This window comes from Macrobrachium nipponense, chromosome 20 (genome assembly GCF_015104395.2).
Source record: "Macrobrachium nipponense isolate FS-2020 chromosome 20, ASM1510439v2, whole genome shotgun sequence".
Taxonomy (NCBI): Eukaryota; Metazoa; Arthropoda; class Malacostraca; order Decapoda; family Palaemonidae; genus Macrobrachium; species Macrobrachium nipponense.
The window spans coordinates 66,229,936-66,250,013 of record NC_061089.1 but is presented as its reverse complement, the minus strand read 5'-3'; the positions used below and the strand labels follow the sequence as shown (position 1 = coordinate 66,250,013).

The 20,078-nt window shown below is 43.6% G+C and overlaps 1 protein-coding gene across 5 annotated transcripts in view; it reads left to right on the top strand.

The window, feature by feature from the left end:
- LOC135226925 (regulator of microtubule dynamics protein 1-like) overlaps positions 1–20,078 on the top strand; it is a 48,876-nt gene that overhangs the window by 8,473 nt on the left and 20,325 nt on the right. For 4 of the 5 annotated variants that reach the window (XM_064266614.1, XM_064266628.1, XM_064266620.1 and 1 more), the window contains exons 2-8: positions 14,240–14,316; positions 14,544–14,703; positions 15,575–15,607; positions 16,397–16,604; positions 17,972–18,155; positions 18,482–18,593; positions 19,274–19,488. In XM_064266614.1, coding sequence (XP_064122684.1) covers positions 14,275–14,316; positions 14,544–14,703; positions 15,575–15,607; positions 16,397–16,604; positions 17,972–18,155; positions 18,482–18,593; positions 19,274–19,488 — 954 coding nt within the window. In that variant the 5' untranslated portion in view covers positions 14,240–14,274. The remainder of the gene's footprint in view (positions 1–14,239; positions 14,317–14,543; positions 14,704–15,574; positions 15,608–16,396; positions 16,605–17,971; positions 18,156–18,481; positions 18,594–19,273; positions 19,489–20,078) is intronic. The other variant, XM_064266632.1, reaches the window with a different exon arrangement.

The window sequence follows — 20,078 nt, the reverse complement described above, 5'->3', positions numbered from 1 at the left end:
GTCCCTTCAGCAGGCTCTGTTTCGCTTCAGACTGCTCAGGACCGCTTTAGAAAAAGCGTCCTGCGAGAGTGTTTCTCTTCCTCTCCCTCTCCTTCACTTAAACGAGGATGGAAGGATTCGGACCTTTCCAGGCCCCTGAAAAGGCATTGGAGGGAACCTTATTTGAATTCGAGCCCGGAGCGCTTCTCGGATGAAGTTCCCTCTTCAATCAAGAAGGCTAAGGTTGTGTCAACATCTCCCTACATGGACGTAGCGGATCGCTCGCCTTCAAACTCTCCTTCTCCTCCCATTGAAGAAGACGTGGGAGAAGCTTCAAGGAAAATTCTTCTAGCTGTCCAAGAGCAGCTAGCCTCATTGGTTGGAGTTTTGGCTAGAGATCCTCCTCGTAAGAAGGACGTTTCTCTTCCTATCAAGAAGTCTCGTCCTCTCTCCCCTGCCAGGCGCGAGGCGTCTTCCAGGCATGAAGCTTCCTCTTCTAAACAGGTAGAAGAGGACATTCTTTCTAGAGCAAGAGCGAGAGAGGCATATACCAGGCGCGAAGCGCAAGACAGGACGCCAGCCAGACGCTTCCAGGCGCGAGGCGTCCTCCAGACGCGTGGAAGCAGCCAGGCGCGAGGCTCCAGCCAGGACGCCTTCCGGACATGAAGCGTCATCCAAGCGCGAGGCGCCAGCCAGGACGCCAGTTGAGCGCGAGACGTTTTCCAGGCGCGAGGCGTCTTCCAGACGTGAGGAGCCAGCCAAGCGCTAGGCGTCAGCCAGGACGCCAGGCGGACGCAAGGCGTCATCCAAGCGCGAGACGTCATCCATATATGAGGAGCCACCTAAGCGCGTGGTGCCAGCCAAGCGGGAAGCGTCTTACAAGGCTGAACATTCTTTCAGACAAGATGCGCCTTCCAGACGTGAGGCTCCAACTTTTGTGAAGAGGAGAGATTATCACTCTCTTAGTCCCTCTCCTATCAGGAGTTTGTCTCCCCCAGAGAAAAGACGTCCTGATTTTACTTCGGATTCTCCTTTAGACCCCTAGTTAGATGAGAACTCAGAAGACGAGACTCGTGGAAGGGAAGGACTGTCAAGCTACAAAGTCTTGACAGCCCTTCTTCTTGAGGAATATGGAGACGCATTAACCCCTGCCGCTCCTCCTTCTCCACGCTCTCTGTTTTCGAGCGCAAAGGCGAAAAAATCTTCATCTTTCCTTAGAATGAGACCCACCATATCTATGAAGAGGGCTCTTCAGTCTTTGAATTCTTGGATGGATTCGAAGAAGGAGCTGGTCAGGACGGTCTTCTGCATGCCCCCAGTGAGACTCGCTGGCAGAAGGGGCATTTGGTATCAGACGGGAGAGAATATGGGCCTTTCTCTCCCGTCTTCGGCTGAAGCAGACTTTTCAACGTTAGTGGATGCGTCGAGAAGACAAGGTTTGAACTCTGCCCGTGTGACTTGGGGCATTTCAGAACTGGATCATCTCCTCAAGGGACTCTTCCATGTATTGGAAGTTTTCAATTTCTTAGATTGGTTCCTTGGGGTGATGTCCAAAAAGGCGCATGACACAGAAGGTCTCGACCCAGATGTACTCCTTTGTATTCTGTCGTGTATCGACAAGGCAGTACAAGATGGCTCTTTAGAAATCTCCTCTTTATTTGGAGCGGGACTTCTTAAAAAGAGGACAGTCTTCAGTGCTTTTTTGACCAAAGCGGTCTCCCACTCTCAGAGAGCAGCACTTTTGTACTCTCCCTTATCGGACTTTTTGTTTCCTTCTCAGTTGGTGAAAGACATTTCCCGGTCATTAACTGAGAAGGCGACTCAAGACCTTCTTACTCAGTCATCGAGGAAGAAGAGACCTGCGGCTGCGGTTGAAAAGAAAGCACCCTCAAGAAGGAAGGCTCCTGAGAGGAGAGGTAGGTTTGCCTTCTGTCCCTTTAAGAAGGGTAAATAATTCTACACACCTCCAAACACCAGTAGGTGCCAGGCTCTTAGAATTTGCGGAGGCCTGGGCACGTATAGGCACGGACGCCTCATCTTTGTCTATGATAAGGAAGGAATACCTTATACCTTTCCACGACAGTCCTCCCCTAACGTCAACTCCGCGGGAACTGTCAGCCAGATACAGGGACCCTGTACTGAGGGATACTCTTCGACTGATAGTGGATCAGATGTGGGACAAGAGAGCGATAGAACTAGTGCTGGATCAAAACTCCCCGGGGTTTTACAATTGCCTTTTTCTGGTTGCAAAGGCCTCGGGGGGCTGGAGACCAGTACTAGACGTCAGCGCTCTGAACAAATTTGTTCAGAAGGAGAAGTTCTCCATGGAGACTTCTGCCTCAGTCCTTTCAGCTTTATGCCAAGGAGATTGGATGGTGTCTCTGGATCTCCAGGACGCCTATTTTCACGTACCGATTCACCCTTCGTCGAAGAAGTACCTCCGTTACATGGCAGAGGGAAGGATCTTTCAGTTCAGGGCCTTGTGTTGCGGCCTGTCCACAGCTCCTCAGGTCTTCACAAGCCTGATGAAGAATGTGGCGAGGTTTCACCTAAAAGGGGTGAATATCTCTCTGTATCTGGACGACTGGCTCATCAGGGCCAGATCAGAGAGACAGTGTTTGGAGGACCTTATTCTGACCATGAACTTGATCAAGTCGTTGGTATTACTCGTGAACCTCGAGAAGTCGCAGCTGACCCCCAGACAGAACTTAGTCTATCTGGGGATTCAGATGGATTCTCGGGGTTTTCGAGTATTTCCTTCGCAAGAGAGACTCGCGAGAGGCTTGGAAAAAGTCTCTCTCTTCTTAAGGAAAGAACGGATGTCGGCGAGGGAATGGTTAAGCCTTCTAGGAACCCTTTCCTCGCTCAAACAGTTCTTTCCTCTAGGAAGACTGCATATACGTCCACTTCAATTCTTCCTCAAGAGGTCTTGGAGTTGGAAGACAGGAAATCTATCAGACGCCTTTCCCATTCCAGTGGAGATGAAGCCTTACTTGGAATGGTGGTTGCCCCCATTGAAGGAGAACAAGGGAATCTCCCTGAAGGTTCAGAACCCAAACCTAGTGTTATTCTCCGATGCGTCGGAGAAGGGTTGGGGAGCAACATTAGGCTCGAGAGAGGTGTCAGGCATCTGGGAAGCAGCACAGGTGTCCTGGCACATAAACTGCAAGGAGCTCTTTGCCGTACACCTGGCTTTAAAGAGCCTAGAACCTTTGGTACCGAACAAAGTAGTTCAAGTGAATATACACAACACCACAGCGTTGGCCTACATTCGGAAACAAGGAGGGACTCACTCCTTGTTCCTTTACGAACTGGCAAGAGACCTACTGCTTTGGACTTCCCAGAGAAATATCTCCCTGCTTACGAGATTTATTCAGGGAGAAAGGAAATGTAATGGGGCGGACAGGCTCCAAGCAGGAGGAAGGCCAGGTCCTTCACACAGAGTGGACCCTCCACTCAGAAGTGTGTCAGAGTCCCTCTGGTCTCTTTGGGGGACTCCTCATGTGGATCTCTTCGCCACATTCCTATCCAAAAGACTAGAAGTATTTTGTTCAGTGGTAGAAGACCCCAGAGCTCTGATGGTTGACGCCTTCCTACTAGACTGGTCTCACGTAGACTCTACGCCTTTCCACCGTTGTCAAGATCCTGGGACTAGTTCTTAAAGAAATTTTGTGGCTTCAGAAGGAACACAGATGACCCTGATAAGCCCCTTTTGGCCAGCACAAGACTGGTTCACAGAGTTGGTGAGTGGACAGTAGATTTCCCAGATCCCTCCCAAGAAGGACGGATCTTCTCAAACAAACCACACTTCCAGAGGTAATCATAAAACCAAAACCTCCCCGCTCTAGCTCTGAACTGCCTTTCGACTATCGAAAGACTTGTCAGAGCGAGAGGGTTTTGTGCAAAGTTGCAAGCGCGATTGTGAGAGGCCCGCAGAGCTTCCACTAGACGAGTATATCAGTCTAAGTGGGAAGTTTTTCGAAGGTGGTGGCAAGTCTCGAAGTTGTTTCCTCCTCCACTACCTCTGTGACAGAAATCGCTGATTTCTTGCTATTCTTGAGGGAAGATTCGCATCTATCTGTACCCACAATTAAGGGATACAGAAGTATGCTTTCTGCAGTCTTCAGGAATAGAGGACTAGATCTGACAGAGAATAAGGATCTCCACGATCTCGTAAGATCCTTTGAAACTACGAAGTCTTCGGGGCCATCTCCTCCTAGCTGGAACCTTGATGTACTGTAGTTCTAAAATTCCTATCATTTGAAAAGTTCGAACCTCCTCATCTGGCGTCTTTTCGAGACCTGACTAGAAATGTTTGTTCCTATTAGCTTTAGCCACAGCAAAAGAGTTAGTGGAATTGCATGCTCTAGAGGATAAGTAGGATTTTAGGGGGGACTCAGCCATTTGCTCGTTTAAAGCTTTATTTCTAGCTAAAAACGAGAATCCCTCGAATCCCTGGCCTAGGACCTTGAGGTAAAGGCTTATCGAGTCTCGTAGGGAGAGAGGCAGAAAGATCTCTTTGTCCTGTAAGAGCTCTGAAATTCTATCTTCAGAGAAAACACCAGATGGGGGGTCTCTAGACAAGGTCTTTGGTGCGCGGTAAAGACCCCACAAGACTGATGTCTAAGAAATGCTCTACGTTCTTTGTGAGAAGCGTCATTACAGATGCGCATAAGATCTGTCCTGACGAAGCTTTCCGACTTTTAAGAGTGAAAGCTCATGAAGTAAAAGCAGTAGTGACGTCTCTCGTTTCAAAAAAATATGTCGCTAAAGAACATCTTGGAAGCGACATTTTGGAGATGCAACTCAGTATTTGCATCTCACTACTTGAGAGATGTTCGTGTGACCTACGAGAATTGTTTTTCTCTAGGTCCTTTCGTGTCGGCGGATACGATCCTGGGTATAGGAGCTAACACCAATCCTTAAAATTGTACATACCGTCTATTAGATATGTTCTAGACTTTCTGCTGACAAAAGTGCTAGATGCCGCACTGGCGGCCAGTCACTACTGTTCAGTAAGGAACTCTTGTGATATCTTATTAGATGAGATCATTATTTTTTTTTTTTTAATTTATGTGTGTGTGCGTAATGGTGTTTTTGATTATGGTTGTTGTGAAGAGTTTGGGGATAACTACTCGGAACAATTTTTTAATACTACAACGGTGGTCGGATTGGTTGGTGTACTTCCTTCATAAAGTGTATTGTCATATAAGTGGATCAGCACCCATTGACAAACAGTCCTTTCAGGCTCTGCCGAGTAAGCGGATAAGACCCCATCGGCAGACCCACAAGAACTCTGGCCATAGATCATATATCTCGCTAAAGTTTCTTGAGGTGATGCAGACTCCTGGGCAGCAGCCACGAAGTCTACCACCTATCAGGTAGGAAACCAAGGTTTATTTATACTACAAACATATGTTGTTTACCTGTCTATTCCATAAGTAGCTGTCTCTTACCCCTCCACCAAAGAGGTGCCAATCAACATATGTATATATCTGACAGGTAAGTTGATTGTATAAGAAAATGATATTGTTATGATACAATAAAGTTTGTTCATGAAACTACCTGTCCAGATTATATATAGCTGTAATTTTTCCGATCCGACAGAAATTGAAACACTTACGACACACGCAGTGGGAGTCAGGTGGTTAGTACCCATTCCCGCCGCTGGGAGGCGGGTATCAGGAATCATTCCCATTTTCTATTCATAATTTTTCTGTCGCCGGTGCTGGAAACACCTGTTTTGCAGCACCTCCGTCCAGATTTTGGAAACTTACTAGCTACTTGAGTATCCCTTTTGGTTTTTCTTTGGTATCTGAATTGGATCGGTGGCTTGGCACACGTTGACTTTGGTTTGATTTGAATTTGGTATTGATTTTCTTGATCAAGATGTCAGGGTGTCTAGTTCTGCTAGCGCTAGATTTGTTCCATGTCTGAATGTAGAGGTAGGCTACTGAAAGCTTCAGTAGACCCACATTCTGTTTGTAAAGTTTGCAGGGGAATGAATGTACGTTTGAAAGTCGTTGTAAGGAGTGTGAAACAAGACTAACTGAGTCGGAATGGAAGGCGTATGAAACCTATCTTAAGAAACTTGAGCGAGCGGAGTAGGTTAAGGAGGTCTTCCTCCAGGAGTGTTTCAGGTAGGCCAAGATTTAAATTATTCCTCCTGCTAACCCTCCTTCTGTAGATTATGCTCCTACCCCTGTAGTGTTGCCTCCGGCCCCTGAGACAGTGTCGGTAGAAGGTAATACATTATCGCTAATTCTTGAGTCGATTCGTAACTTAGAATCAAAGTGTTAGCTCTGGAGAGCAAAAAGTGAAGAGAAGTGCAGTGAAAGTGCCCCTTGTGTAGTGGAGGGTGCGTCAGATCGGCCTCATTCCGCCTCTAGACCTAGACCTCTGCTTGACTCCCAGATTACGGGGAGAGAGCATGTCGAAAGTCGAAGGAGGGTTACGAGGAACCCCCACCGATCTGGCGTGCCTTCGGCAGCTTCTGACGAACATACCCAGACTGCCAAGGAGCGTGCGCCGTGCACGTCTTCTCAAGGAGTCGCTTTTCTTCTTCTGAAGCTTCCTCCCCGCGCAAGGGGTGACTCTCATACCGCATCACGTCCGCTGAAAAGGACGGCTCGCGTGCGGGACGCTTCACGTCCAAGTTGTTCTCCAGAACTTTGATCGTCGCCCGATAGTGCGTTTGCTGCTTTTCCTCCGCAGAAGAAGCGTAAAGGATTATTCGGAGGTCCGAGTCTTCCCTAGATGTTTCTTTCGAGCGCCGCAGTCGCTCTAAGGTGCGTGAAGCGGCGGTTCCTGGGAGTAGCAAGAAGGCGTCCCCTGCTCGCCACTCTCCTGCTCACAGGATCACCCCTCCCCAGAAAAGGAGGCTTCACCTACAAGCAAGATTCTCCATCTCTTCAGCAGCAACTTCGAGATGTTTTTCCTTCGAGGGAGACTGTTCCACGTCGCCGTAAGAAGGATGACAATCTTCCTGTGAAGAGTCGAGGCGAGGTTCTCCCTCTCTCTCTCCTCCTCGCTCGTCTCCTCGTTTGAGTCTCCCTCTAGAGTTCGTCTGCTGCTCCCCAGCAACTTTCTAGAGGCAGGAAATTCGTTTCTCGCTCTCGTGAAGCGGTTGTTTCCGCTGCTACGAAACTTGTGGTAAGAAGCGAGTTTCTTTAGATGCCGAGCCGCGCTTCTGTGAAAGTCAAACGCGCTTTGTGGACGCCGAACGACTCGGTGCAAGTTTCGCGAGCGCCAGTGGACGCTCAGCGAGTTTTAGTGGACGCTCGGCGTGCACCAGTGGACGCTCGGCGCGCATCAGTGGACGCTCGGCGCGCACCAGTGGACCGCTCAGCGCGCACAAGTGGACGCCAGGTGTACACCTGCGGCGTTTGAGCGCGCGTCTGTCGGCGCCAGTAGATTGGCTTCGGACGCCAAACGCGCGCCTACGGACGTCAGTTTTCCACTTCCGCAAGCACAAGCGGAGGCGGGAACTCTTCCTGTTCGCCGTTCTTCTCTTTTGAGAAAGCTACGGGACTCTTCTTTATTCTTCCTCCGACTTCTCCAGTGTCTGAAGAGGAAGTTAGTGACGCTTTCGTCGAAGTGGATGAAGAACAGCAGTTGGCTCCAGTTTCGACGGACTACAAGGTTTTGACTCGTTTACTTCAGTCAGTCTTTGCAGACATTTCCAACCTGAAGCTCCACGTACTCCTCCCTCTCAGTTTTCGTCTTCCAAAGCTGCTAAGATCTCGGGCTTTGTGAGAATGAAGAAGTCGCTTTCTACGAAGCAAGCTTTTTAGAAAGGTTCCATGATTGGATGGAAAAGAGGAAAGCTTCGGGCAAGACTTCTTTCGCTTTACCACCTTCAAGACTCGGTGGCAAAGCTGGTATGTGGTATGAGACGGGAGAAAACGTCGGAGTCAAGCTTCCTGCCTCAGCTCAAGGAGACTTTGGTAGCATTGTAGACGCCACCAGAAGATCTTTTTTGTCTTCCTCGAAGGTCTCGTGGACACATAGCGAGTTAGAACTTTTCATCCCCTTAAAGGCCTCTTCAGGACACTAGAGGTCTTTAATTTTCTTGACGGTGGTGCCTGGGAGTATGGATGCCAGGTCCAGGAGTTCTGATTCCATCAGTCTGGGGGAGCTGTCCAGTGTATTGTCTTTGCATGGACAAGGCCGTCAGGGATGGTTCTGAGGAATTGGCTGCCTCATTTCAGCACGGGACTGCTTAAGAAAACAAGAGCACTTTTTTGCAATTTTACTGCAAAGTCGGTCTCACCAGCGCAAAAAGCGGATCTTCTTTTCGCTCCTTTCTCAGACATCTCTTCCCCCAGTCTATGGTAAAGGATATAGCTGCTAGTCTTCAGGAGAAAGCAACTCAAGACCTTCTGGCACAGTCTTCTAGGAAGCCTACTACGTCTTCGTCTTCTGGGTCCTCTGCTTTGAAGAAGTCGAAGCCCTTTCGATCCGCTTCTTCCTCGAAGCCAGCCCCTCGAGGAAGAGGCTCTTTCAGAGGCAAGACTCCCGCTCCTTCCAAGAGCAAGAAGTGAGAGGGAAGTCCTTCAGACACCGGTAGGAGCCAGGCTTCTACATTTTGCGAAAGCTTGGGTGAGAGAGGTGCCGACGCTTGGTCTCTGGACATCGTCAAGAAGGGGTACAGAAATTCCTTTCCTGATGTTACCCCCGCTGTCTTCGACACCAAAGGATTTGTCTCCGTCGTATCAGGGAGAAAAGCGGAAAGTGCTTCACGATCTACTAGATCAAATGATCGAGAACGCAGGCAGTGGAACAGGTCTTCGACCAGAGTTCTCCTGGGGTTTTAACAACCGTCCTGTTCCTAGTGCCGAAGCAGTCAGGGGGTGGCGCCCCGTTCTGGATGTCAGCAGTCTAAATCGCTTTTTCGTTACCAAGCAGAATTTCAGATGGAGACACCTCAATCCGTGCTTGCAGCTTTAAGACCGGGGATTGGATGGTCTCGTTAGACCTTCAGGACGCATACTTCCACGTCCCCATCCATCCCCGCCCGTTCAAGGAAATACCTGGCGGTTTGTCCTGAAAGGGAAAGATTTTTCCAATTCAGGGTCACTCTGCTTCGGTCTCAGCACGGCGCCGATGGTGTTCACCGTTCTTATGAAGAACGTTGCGAGGTGGCTCCATCTTGCGGAAATAAGGATCTCTCCTCTACTAGACGACTGGCTTATTCGAGCTCATCGCCAGACAGGTGTCTGAAGGACCTTCACACGACTCTGTCGTTAGCGAAGTCCCTGGGACTTCTGGTGAATCTCGAGAAGTCGCATCTGACTCCTTCTCAATCCTTAGTCTATCTGGGGATTCAGATGGACTCAGTGGCTTTTCGGCTTTTCCGTCCTCCGTCCCAGGGGCGACAACTTCAATGCCTGGACAAAGTGTCGGCCTTTCTAGGGAAGGAAACATGCTCGGTGAGGGAATGGATGAGTTCTGCTGGGGACCATTTCCTCACTGGAGAAGTTTGTTTCTCTGGGAAGGTTGCACCTCCGACCACTTCAGTTCTTCCTCTCAAGCAATTGGTCACGGCAAACAGGATCTAGAAGAGGTCTTGTTTTTGACGGAAGAAAGTGAAAAAGCACCTCAAATGGTGGTTGGATCCAAAGAAGCTTGCGGAAGGACTTTCGCTCAAGCTTCGGAACCCGACCTAGTGTTGTTCTCCGACGCGTCCTCCGGGACGGGTTGGGGAGCAACACTGGGAGGGAGAGAAAGTGTCAGGCACCTGGAGAGGGGAACAGGTGTCCTGGCACATCAATTTTAATCTAAAAGAACTCTCAGCGGTTTACCTTGCTCTAAGGTTCTTCGAGGAGGAAGGTCTCCAGCAAAGTGGTTCAGATAAACTCGGACAAAACACCACAGCCTTGGCATACCTCAGGAAACAGGGGGGAAGGGGGAAATCACTCTCATTCTCTGTTCGTCATCGCGCAGGAAGGGATATCCTGATTTGGGCCGAAAGTCGCAAAACGTCACGATTCTGACAAGGTTTGTATCAGGCGTGGAAAACGTGCGAGCGGACCTTCTCAGTCGGCAAGGACCAGCTTCTGCCGACGGAATGGACCCTTCATCAGGAAGTATGCCAGGCGCTATGGAAGCTGTGGGGGTGGACGTCCTCATGTGGACGTTTTCGCAACTTCCCGAACGAAGAGACTTCCCGCTGTATTGCTCCCCAGTTCTGGACCCGGAGCAGTGGCAGTAGACGCCACCTACTGTGGAATTGGTCGGTGGGACTAGATATTTACGCTTTTCCCACATTCAAAATCCTCGGGGAAGTAATGAGGAAGTTCGCTGCATCAGAAGGAGCGAGAATGACCCTCATCGCCCCCTTCTGGCCAGCGGCCGACTGGTTCACCACGGAGGTGATGTCCTTCCTAGTAGACTTTCCGAGGACTCTGCCCTAAGGAAAGATCTACTCAGACAGCCCCACTTCGAGAGGGTAACCACAAAAACCTCCCCGCTCTGAGTCTGACTGCGTTCAGACTATCAAGAAGTTGGCCAGAGCGAGGGGTTTTTTCAAGACCTGTGGCAACGGCGATTGCCACCGCAAGGAGGCCCTCCTCAATCGCAGTTTACCAATTCAAAGTGGGCTGTCTTTTAGAAGTTGGTGCAGAAGGAAGGGCATTTCCTCCACCTCAACCTCTGTGAGCCAGTAGCAGATTTCCTTCTTCACCTTAGGAAAGAAGCGAAACTAGCCGTTCCCACGATTAAAGGCTACAGAAGCGTGCTTTCTGTGGTCTTCAGACATAGAGGACTCGACTTAGCGAATGATAGAGACATTCACGATCTCATTAGATCATTTGAGACTGTGAAAGTTCTCCAACCTAAAGTACCATCGTGGAACTTAGACGTGGTACTGAAGTTTCTCATGTCGAGTCAATTGAACCGCTCCATTTAGCCTCGCTTAGGAATCTTACTAAGAAGACCATTTTCCTAACCGCTCTGGCGACGGCGAAGAGGGTTAGCGAAATTCAAGTCATAAGCAAGCATATTGGGTTCAAGGATCATAGTGCAGTTTGTTCCTTAAGTCTACGTTCTTAGCAAAGAACGAGAACCCTTCCAACCCTTGGCCGAGAAACGTTCGAGATCAAGGGGTTGTCGGAGCTAGTGGGACCTGAAGCTGAGAGAGTCCTGTGTCCTGTCAGGGCTCTCAAGTTTTATTTGCAGAGAACCAGAGCATGCAGAGGTTCTTCGGAGAACTTGTGGTGCTCTGTGAAAAAACCAGATCTTCCAATGTCGAAGAATGCACTGCGTTCTTCTTAAGACGTACAGTTAAGGAAGCCCATGAAAAGTGTAGTGAAAGTGACATGGAGCTTTCTGAAAGTGAAAGCCCACGAGCTGAGGGCTATTGCTACTTCGGTGGCTTTTCACAAAAATATGGCAATCAAAGACATTTTGGGCGCCACTTATTGGCGAAGCAATTCGGTGTTCGCTTCACACTACCTGCGGGAGGTGAAAGCAACATACGAAAATTGTTACTCGCTCGACCATACGTCGCTGCAGACACTGTTTTGGGGGCAGGAGTAGCGCTCATCCTATCCTTTAATGGTTTAGGTGAGTTTTTAACTTGTGTTATGGTTGTGGGTTGACCTGCCTGCGGCGGATCTCCCTTCCATTAGCTTAGTCTATGTGGGATACTTTTGGTAGGCTACGCCAGGTGGTTTTGGTTTTTACTTCGTTGCCCTCATTTGTATGGTCAATGGTCTAGTCACGTCGTGGTCTCGCCCCTGTTGACAAGATCATCTGGAGTGCACCAGCTATATAGGTCTCTACCTCGCTGGCAACTCTAGTAGCACAAGCAGACTTACGCGGCAGTAACCACGAAGTCAGCTATGCTAACAGGTAAGGAATCAAGATATCAATTATCTGCATATATATGTTTCCTAAAATCTTCTATTCTGTCTACTCCCACCACCAAAGGTGGGATTCAGCTATATATATATCTGACAGGTAAGTTTCATGAACAAAATGATATTGTAATGATACAATTAACGTTTTGTTCATACTTACCTGGCAGATATATATAATCAAGTACCCACCCACCTCCCCTCAGGAGACAGTGGAAATAAAAAATTATGAATAGAAAATGGGAATGATTCCTGATACCCGCCTCCCAGCGGCGGGAATGGGTACTAACCACCTGACTCCCACTGCGTGTGTCGTAAGTGTTTAAATTTCTGTCGGATTCGGAAAAATACAGCTATATATATATCTGCCAGGTAAGTATGAACAAACTTAATTGTATCATTACAATATCATTTTCATACATACTTACCTGGCAGATACATACGATTAATGGCCCACCCAGCCTCCCCGCAGGAGACAGGTGGAAGAGAGAAAATATGATAGAAAACGGGAATGGTTCCTAGTCCTGCCACCCAGGGCAGGCCGGTAGATCACCTGACCTACCTGTAGTGAGTGGCGCGAAATTTGAATTTCTGTCGGGGATGACGGAGTCTTAGCTATGTACATATATATCTGCCAGGTAAGTATGTATGAAACTTTATTGTATCATAACAATATCATTTTCGGAGGGTGGCTTCAAACGCGGTGGAAACTGGATCAGCTAGTCCATTTGGTTCTTTCCCCTAGTAGGGTAAAACACCACTGTGCGGACAGGGGGACACTATACCGTTGCTTGGTCACTTTCTTTAAAAATAACTTTAGCACTTCCAGTATCCTTAATTAGACGCCAGTCATAACCCAACCACCGTGGAAACAACAGATTGAGACCTCTACTTTCCTCTCAAAGTAAGTTTGTTCTTTCAAGTCACAAAATAATGCCATAATTTCCGATTAAAAAGAAGTTAATGAAAGTCTAGCCATGCTCAGTGCAAACTTACCTCTATGTTGCTTTCGAAATTTTACTTTAAACACCTTATGTTTAGAAGATTATCGCCATCTCGGTGTTTGCGGAGTCACCTGTGTCAACAAACTTCCCATTTCCTGTGCTAAGTCTGCACACCACTTGTACCCATGGACGCTGGGACACTTTATTCACAACAATCTTAAACGACAAGGTATTTAACTTTTGTTGTGTTTTTCCCCTCCCTAAATCCCAAGTTTTCACATCGTGGCCATGCAATTGATAGGATATAAGAATGGGGGCTCATTATCTCTGAAAGTACTTTACTTATTTGCTAATGAGACGATTGTCAGAAATGTTCAGAGCACACACATAAAAAGGAAGATACTATTTTTCTGGTTGGATACCCTGTGTTTTATGCCTTTTTACCTTTTATTGTTTGTGTAAATCATTTGGTTTTTCACTCCCATCCCCACTATTATCAAGTAATTTTGGGGGGATCCTGGTGGGAAAGAGACAGTTTTTGGGTAGAAAAATGTGAAAAGTACCAGTCATGAGTGTAGGAAATGCATAAATAATAACATAGGCAGCCATAATAATTTGTAGTTCACATATACAGCGGTAACAGTCCCAGATTTGTAAATGTAGTGCGTATTGACATTCACAGAAATGTAATCTAACCTTGCCTAAGGTACATTCCAAGAGATATTGTTTATTAATGAAAATTTTTTACTGTACAATATAGAAAAGGGTGTATATGATGGAGGACAGATGCGATATTCTAATGATAAACTACAGTTTCTATAATAATAGAGGGAGACTATCATCAGTCTATTTTGTATAAATGTAGAAATTGTCTATGATCATATAATACGTTTGCACTTTCATTGGTAATACTGTGATACCATTAAGTTGGGGGGAGTTCAGACAGTTTGTTAAGGGTTGTATGGCACTTTCTCTTGCTTTATTTTGTATGAGGAAATATTTTAACCTGGGTGAATCTGGGTGCTATTTGAAGTGGGGGCATTGTTCAGGCAGTCATTGATGTTGGCTGTATTCTTACGAGATGCGTTGGGGGCGAATGTGGATCCCTGCCAAATTTAACACAGTTACATGGCATTATATCTTTGCATGTAGCAGAGAAATGAGATAAAAAACCTATTAACACATTTGCTAGGTGCAGAATAAGCCAAATTATGTTATTAAAGACTTCTGACTTGATGCCTGTGAGGGCTATAGATCAACCATACACATTTCTTTTAGATTTTAATGGAGTTTGAATATCCCTTACGGGAAATCATATTAGTTTTTAGGGAAGTTTTTACTTCACCTTCCACATAGGTTGACTTTTCTTATTTTGTCATATATGATTGGATACACACTGTTTTGCTGTGAGTTATTTGTGTATGTTTTATAATTCAAATTATTTATCTATTTTTTCAGATGAGAACACACTAACATTTAGCTAATCCACCAACATGAATGGAGGAAAATCATTCATCGTGAATGTTAATACCAAGGTGAGTTTGAGTGAATTTTTTATTAATTCAGCAGAAGGACCTTCTTGAAATAACTCTTTATTTGAAATATATAAGATTTACAGAGGGAACTTATGAATATTATAACCATTTCCCTTGGGTAAGTCTAGTATGGTCTTCATAGTGGAGTACTAATTATTTTCATTATGTAATGTACTGAAAGAGACCACGGTATATGCTGAATTAGATATTTGCTTCTCAACTTCAAGGTTGCTGTAGCAGCAGCCTTGGGTGCTGGAGTCCTGGTGGGAGCAGGGACAGCGTATTTGCTAACACGCATCAATGAGCACACGCACCTCACGCAGCAGATTTCAAGCCTACACGCTACGATCTTAGAAGTGAAACGAGATTTAGCCTCTTTGGAAACAGGTGTGGTGGCTCTTTATTCACTGGTGTTTAATATAGCAAAATCCTGAATGGAGTACAATCATCACCACCTACAGGCAGTCCCCGGTTATCGGCAGACTTGGTCAATTGCGATCTGGTTTTACCATAAAATCAGCGATTTATAGCGCCGTAACGTGCCAAGTTCTGGTTATCGGCACCATAAGGTGCTGATATTAGAGTTATGGCACCATAACATACCTAACAAAGGCGCCAGTAACTAGTTATCAGTGCCATAAGCGCCATAAATTGCTGAGTTTCGGTTAATGGCGGTTTTTCGCTTCTCAGCATCCCGCCGAGAATGGAACCCCCGCTGATAACCTGCGACTGCCTGTACTTACAAAACAAGTTACATTGCAGACAGCCGTTTGCATGTTGGATTGTTTGGAAATTGGTAACTGTACTCTTCATGCCTCTTGAAGTACATTGTGATATCATATCATTACGGTGCTGTACGTTTTTTTGGCCTAAAACACAATACACTTTACGTACATTGTAGAGTAAAAATATAGAAAGATGATTTTCTTATTTGTTAGTGCAGTACATATTGCAGTTAATGTCATTCATGCATGGAATTTTGAGAGAGATGTTGATACATAATACAAACAGGGGTTGAATACCTCTGGCAAGACTGTCAGTAATTATACCAATTGAAAATGACAGCCGACTATATTCCTGTGGAGTGACATCCTGTGTTTTGTTATGCAGATTTATTATCTACATTATACTGTTCTGATTATAAGCACTTGTAATGGTTTTTGTTGAACAAAGTTAAGTTGCAAAAGTTATTCTACAACTGGAAAGCAAAATGCTTTTAGTTCTGTACAGTAGTTGCAATAATTTTAATATCTTATAGGTCTATCTCAGAAGGAGTTGGGCAACTGGCAAGGTTAGTTGATTTGTTTCGCTATACGTAAATAATCTTGATACCTTGTTTATAGCTGCAAAAAAATTAGTCTGGATCAAATGTCTCTTAACTATTAGTAATGACATGAAAATCCTCTTAAGTGGACTACATAGATTTTACCAAATACTGTACTACACAAATATATTTTGGGTCTTGAATGTATTCAGTACAAGTACTTTGTCACTCCTGCTTTGCTACAGAGTTTCTCATGTAATATTTGCGTCTCCAGATAATTTGATATCTCAACTTTTATTACAGATGAAAGGAAAAATTGGTATTTATGTAGTATATCAGTAAGCTGTATCAAGTTTTAGATGAGCATTTTGTTTTAGCCCACATAGTGACATCTAAAAGTTTGATTAGGCACCACTGTGGTCCAGACCATTGATGCTAGCAGCTGCATTTTTCATCACTGTCAGTTAGTAATTACAATAGTATTACAAGTTGTTCCTCTTCTATGAGTTTGTCAGCTTGTTTACTTGATTGTCTACATTTCTGTCCAGTATACTATATTAAAATTAGTTATCAGAAGGATAAGGAATACAACTATACTTTTCTCAGTTGCAATTGATGCCCTATAGTGTTTTCATACCTATTGGAAAAACTTATGTAAACTGAGTGAAACTTGAAATTTTTTTAAAGCTGTAAATGTTTGTAACTACATCAGGTAAAAAATATTTAGCCAGAGGCTACTTATATTAAGAACTGTTGTACTGAAAAGAGCCTGAATAATCGTTACATTTGGAGTAAACTAATTATTTATCTTTTTAGAACTAGAAAAGGCACAACTAGACAGAGACCCGGTCGTCTCTCGGTCAGCATTCCGCAAGAAAACTGTCAGTTTCAGCAGCACCACTACCACAGGTAGCTACCACACAGCACGTGAATATGATACTGATAGTAGCCGAGCTAACGACACAGACTATTACTCCCCTGATGAAGATGACGACGAATTTTTTGACTTGTCACCAGATGATAGGTGAGTTTTGGAAAGTTCGTATTGATCAAGTTTGTTAACTATGACAGGGAGGTCATGATTTTTGTTCATTTTGCCTGTATCTTTATCTGTTTGCTAATAGGGTCTTGGAAAAAGTTATGAGGGAATTCTTATAAAGGTTTTTCCCAAGGTAACTGTCAAGAACTGGTTAAATTTTGGGGAAGATAGAAATGTAAATTGTTACTTTTCAGGGGATCAAAGGTCATGTAGGATTATAAACCGATCTATAACTTTTGAGTTATTTGAGATTTGAGATGCATAATCCACTAATAACAGTGTGTCAGGCTAAATATCAGGGACGTATTGGGGGATCAAAGGGCTTATAAGCATGTACCCTTATCATAACTTTTAACCCATATGATAGAAGCTTTGTACTATTTGGCTTACGTAATCTACAAATGATGTCAGTGCAGATGATGACTATACCTTCTGAACTGTGTTATACAAAATAAAGATGTCACATTTAGCAACTTTATTTTATGGACTTATGGATTGATCAATCATGTGGCAGAGGCCTGTTGTATCCAAATGTACTTGCACAAAGTTGCATTGCAAAGAGTGTCATGTGTAATGTGCATAGCTTCTTCATTCTCTTTGAAGTTATATAGTAGAAAGTGATTGAGAGTGGTTATAGATTTTACAATTTTACTGATGATGAGGATGATGATTTCAGTTTTACAGTAAAGTATATGTTGTACTATGTATTTTATATATGTATATAATTTTTCCCTTTTTTTCATTCTGTCATATTTTCTGTGGTTGCTGCTTCAGTTTTTTTTCAAGACAAATGCCATACAAAGATAGATAAAGGACTGTGAATTAAAGATGTTTATAGTTTGATAATCTCTATATCTTATCATTTTTTATCAGATGTATGTATGTGTAATTATGGAACAAACTCTGCTATGATCATTTAGATATGTTGGTCTATTTTCATAAATTTTTGTGTTTCGTGGAATATTAATTTCCAATTGTGTGATAATATTGCTCAGTGTTGTTCATTAAGTGATATAGTGCTATAGCAGTACCTGTAATTCCTGCTGAGATGTTGTTTTTGTCTTTGTGAAACCTTATCATATCATTGTTGATAGTGTGGACATTGTCCACTTGTCTTTTTAAAAGTAGATGCTATTTGATTTTCAAGACCTGTACTTGTGTTACCATTTCCATAATTTCATCCATGCTGTTTTAAATTATTTTGAGATCGTGCACTTGTAAGACTAATCCATAATTATTGTGGTGAAGATAGAGAAGAAATATTGGAGTTAGCACTTAAAAATTTTGCTTGCCCAAAAGTTTCAGTGCAGAATGAAGTTTGATTGTATTTGTTTATTGTTATTGCTCTTTAGTTTAGAAGTGATAACATTTGGGAAACAGCATCCCACGTCTTCGCCTGAAAGAAGCCGTCTTTTACCTCTCTCTCTGGAAGATGAAAGCTTATATGAAGACTTACAACAAGTTGATGTGCTGAATGATGGTACAGCTGAAGACCAAACCAAAGCATACCAACTATTGAAGAAAGAATTACAAGCGGTAAGAACTTTTTACATACTTTTGATCAACATTTTAAAGTTTAGAGGTTATTACTGAATTTATGAGGTAGGAATTTGGTGTGTGTACTTTAAAAACTTTGTTGCTCTTTATGCATTTGTATTTGACCCTATAGAAAGCTCTCTATGTTTTTGTAGATTTAATATTAAATATTAAACTGGTACGTTTAATCTGTCATATTTTTGTTTTATGTAGATATAATTGTTAGACTTGACGTGTAACAGAATTATATTTCTTATGATTTGTTCATTTGCATCCTGTGCCCAGTAGCCATGTTCTGATGTTCACTTTTCTGTTATACTTTTCAGTATTCTCAAAATGCTGAAGTTTTATGGCGGCTAGCTAAGGCAACAAAAAATATGGCAGCAATCCAGGAAAAACTGGGAAATGTAAAAGAAAGAGAAAAATTGATTTTTGAAGGTAAGCGTCCATTTTATTTTTAGGATCATGTACATAAGATTTTGCATACGGCTGGGTTGTCAGCTTCTGTTAGAGAAGCAGAATGTGAAATTTTGGTTTCTTTTAAACAATCATGATAGTATATTAATGTATGGTCAATTCAGTCAAATACTTTGTCGGCTAAACATAGATATGAAACATTATACACAAGAGATGAATATATACATAAACAAATAAAAATGTACTTGGGTAAATAAATTTTTTTAAAATTTGTTGAACTATTATCTTTTTCTTGCACTTTGTTGTAGCATTGTAACATGACTAGAAAAGCTATGTCATTTTTGCTTTAGATTTGTATCATACAAAAACCATTACTTATGATTAGCCCTTTCTTGTCTCACATCATCTCAGATCCTTTAGTCCGTCTTAAAGGAGGAGAGAGTGTCAGTCAAATTATAGTATGTACTTGCCATGGGTAGGTGGGTCTTAGGTCTCCAGCAATTGTAGTTCTCTTAATTCATGTCACCTGACCCAAGGTGTTTGAAAAATTTGTAGTGCTGTGTAAGATTGATACATTGATATCATGTTTGAAAAATTTGTAGTGCTGTGTAAGATTGATACATTGATATCATGTTTGAAAAATTTGTAGTGCTGTGTAAGATTGATACATTGATATTATGTATCTTTGTTCTTTTGATTAGCATATGATTATGCAGCAAGAGCCCTGAAACTGAATGAGGAGCACCCTGAAATCCACAAATGGTATGCCATTTTATCAGGGGCAAGAGGCGAGTTCCTTGGCATAAAGGAACGTGTTCAGAGTGGCAACGTCTTCAAGGAGCACATAGATAGAGCCCTGGATCTTAACCCTGACGACTCTACCCTCCACCATTTATTGGGACGCTTTTGTTTTGAGGTATGCGTTTTTTATTTTTTTTATTTGATTTGGAGATGAAATAAAAAATGTCCTATGCAAAGTCTTTTTGGCACTCATATTACTAAGTTTCAGGAGAAATACTCTCAGATGATCTATGATTCTGAGTTATTTTGTGATAATACTGCAGTAATCATTATTACGAACAGAGTACGTAATTTAGCAGAACCTTGTTCCATTTATGGGATTTCCACTGCAGAGGACTGACAAAAATTCCTCAGTTACCAGATTTTTTTTTTTTTTATTCAATTACACCAACTACTTATATATAGGTAGTTTTTACTGATTGTGGTCATGCATGAAAGCAATTAGTCATATCATCAAGCTATCTTTTGGTGTGCGCTGTAAATCAGGAATAATTAAACTTTCTTTTTGTATAGAACTATTAACAATGGAAATGTAATGAATGATAGGCTACTGACTATATACGCTGCTCATATTAAAAACGGATGCATAAAGATACCACTATATCAGTCATACTAAACTAGATTTTGTATGACTATCGATGATTGTACTGTAGCAAAACTAGTGATGTGGGAGTTCACAAAGTCATTTGGAAACTAACACGTCCA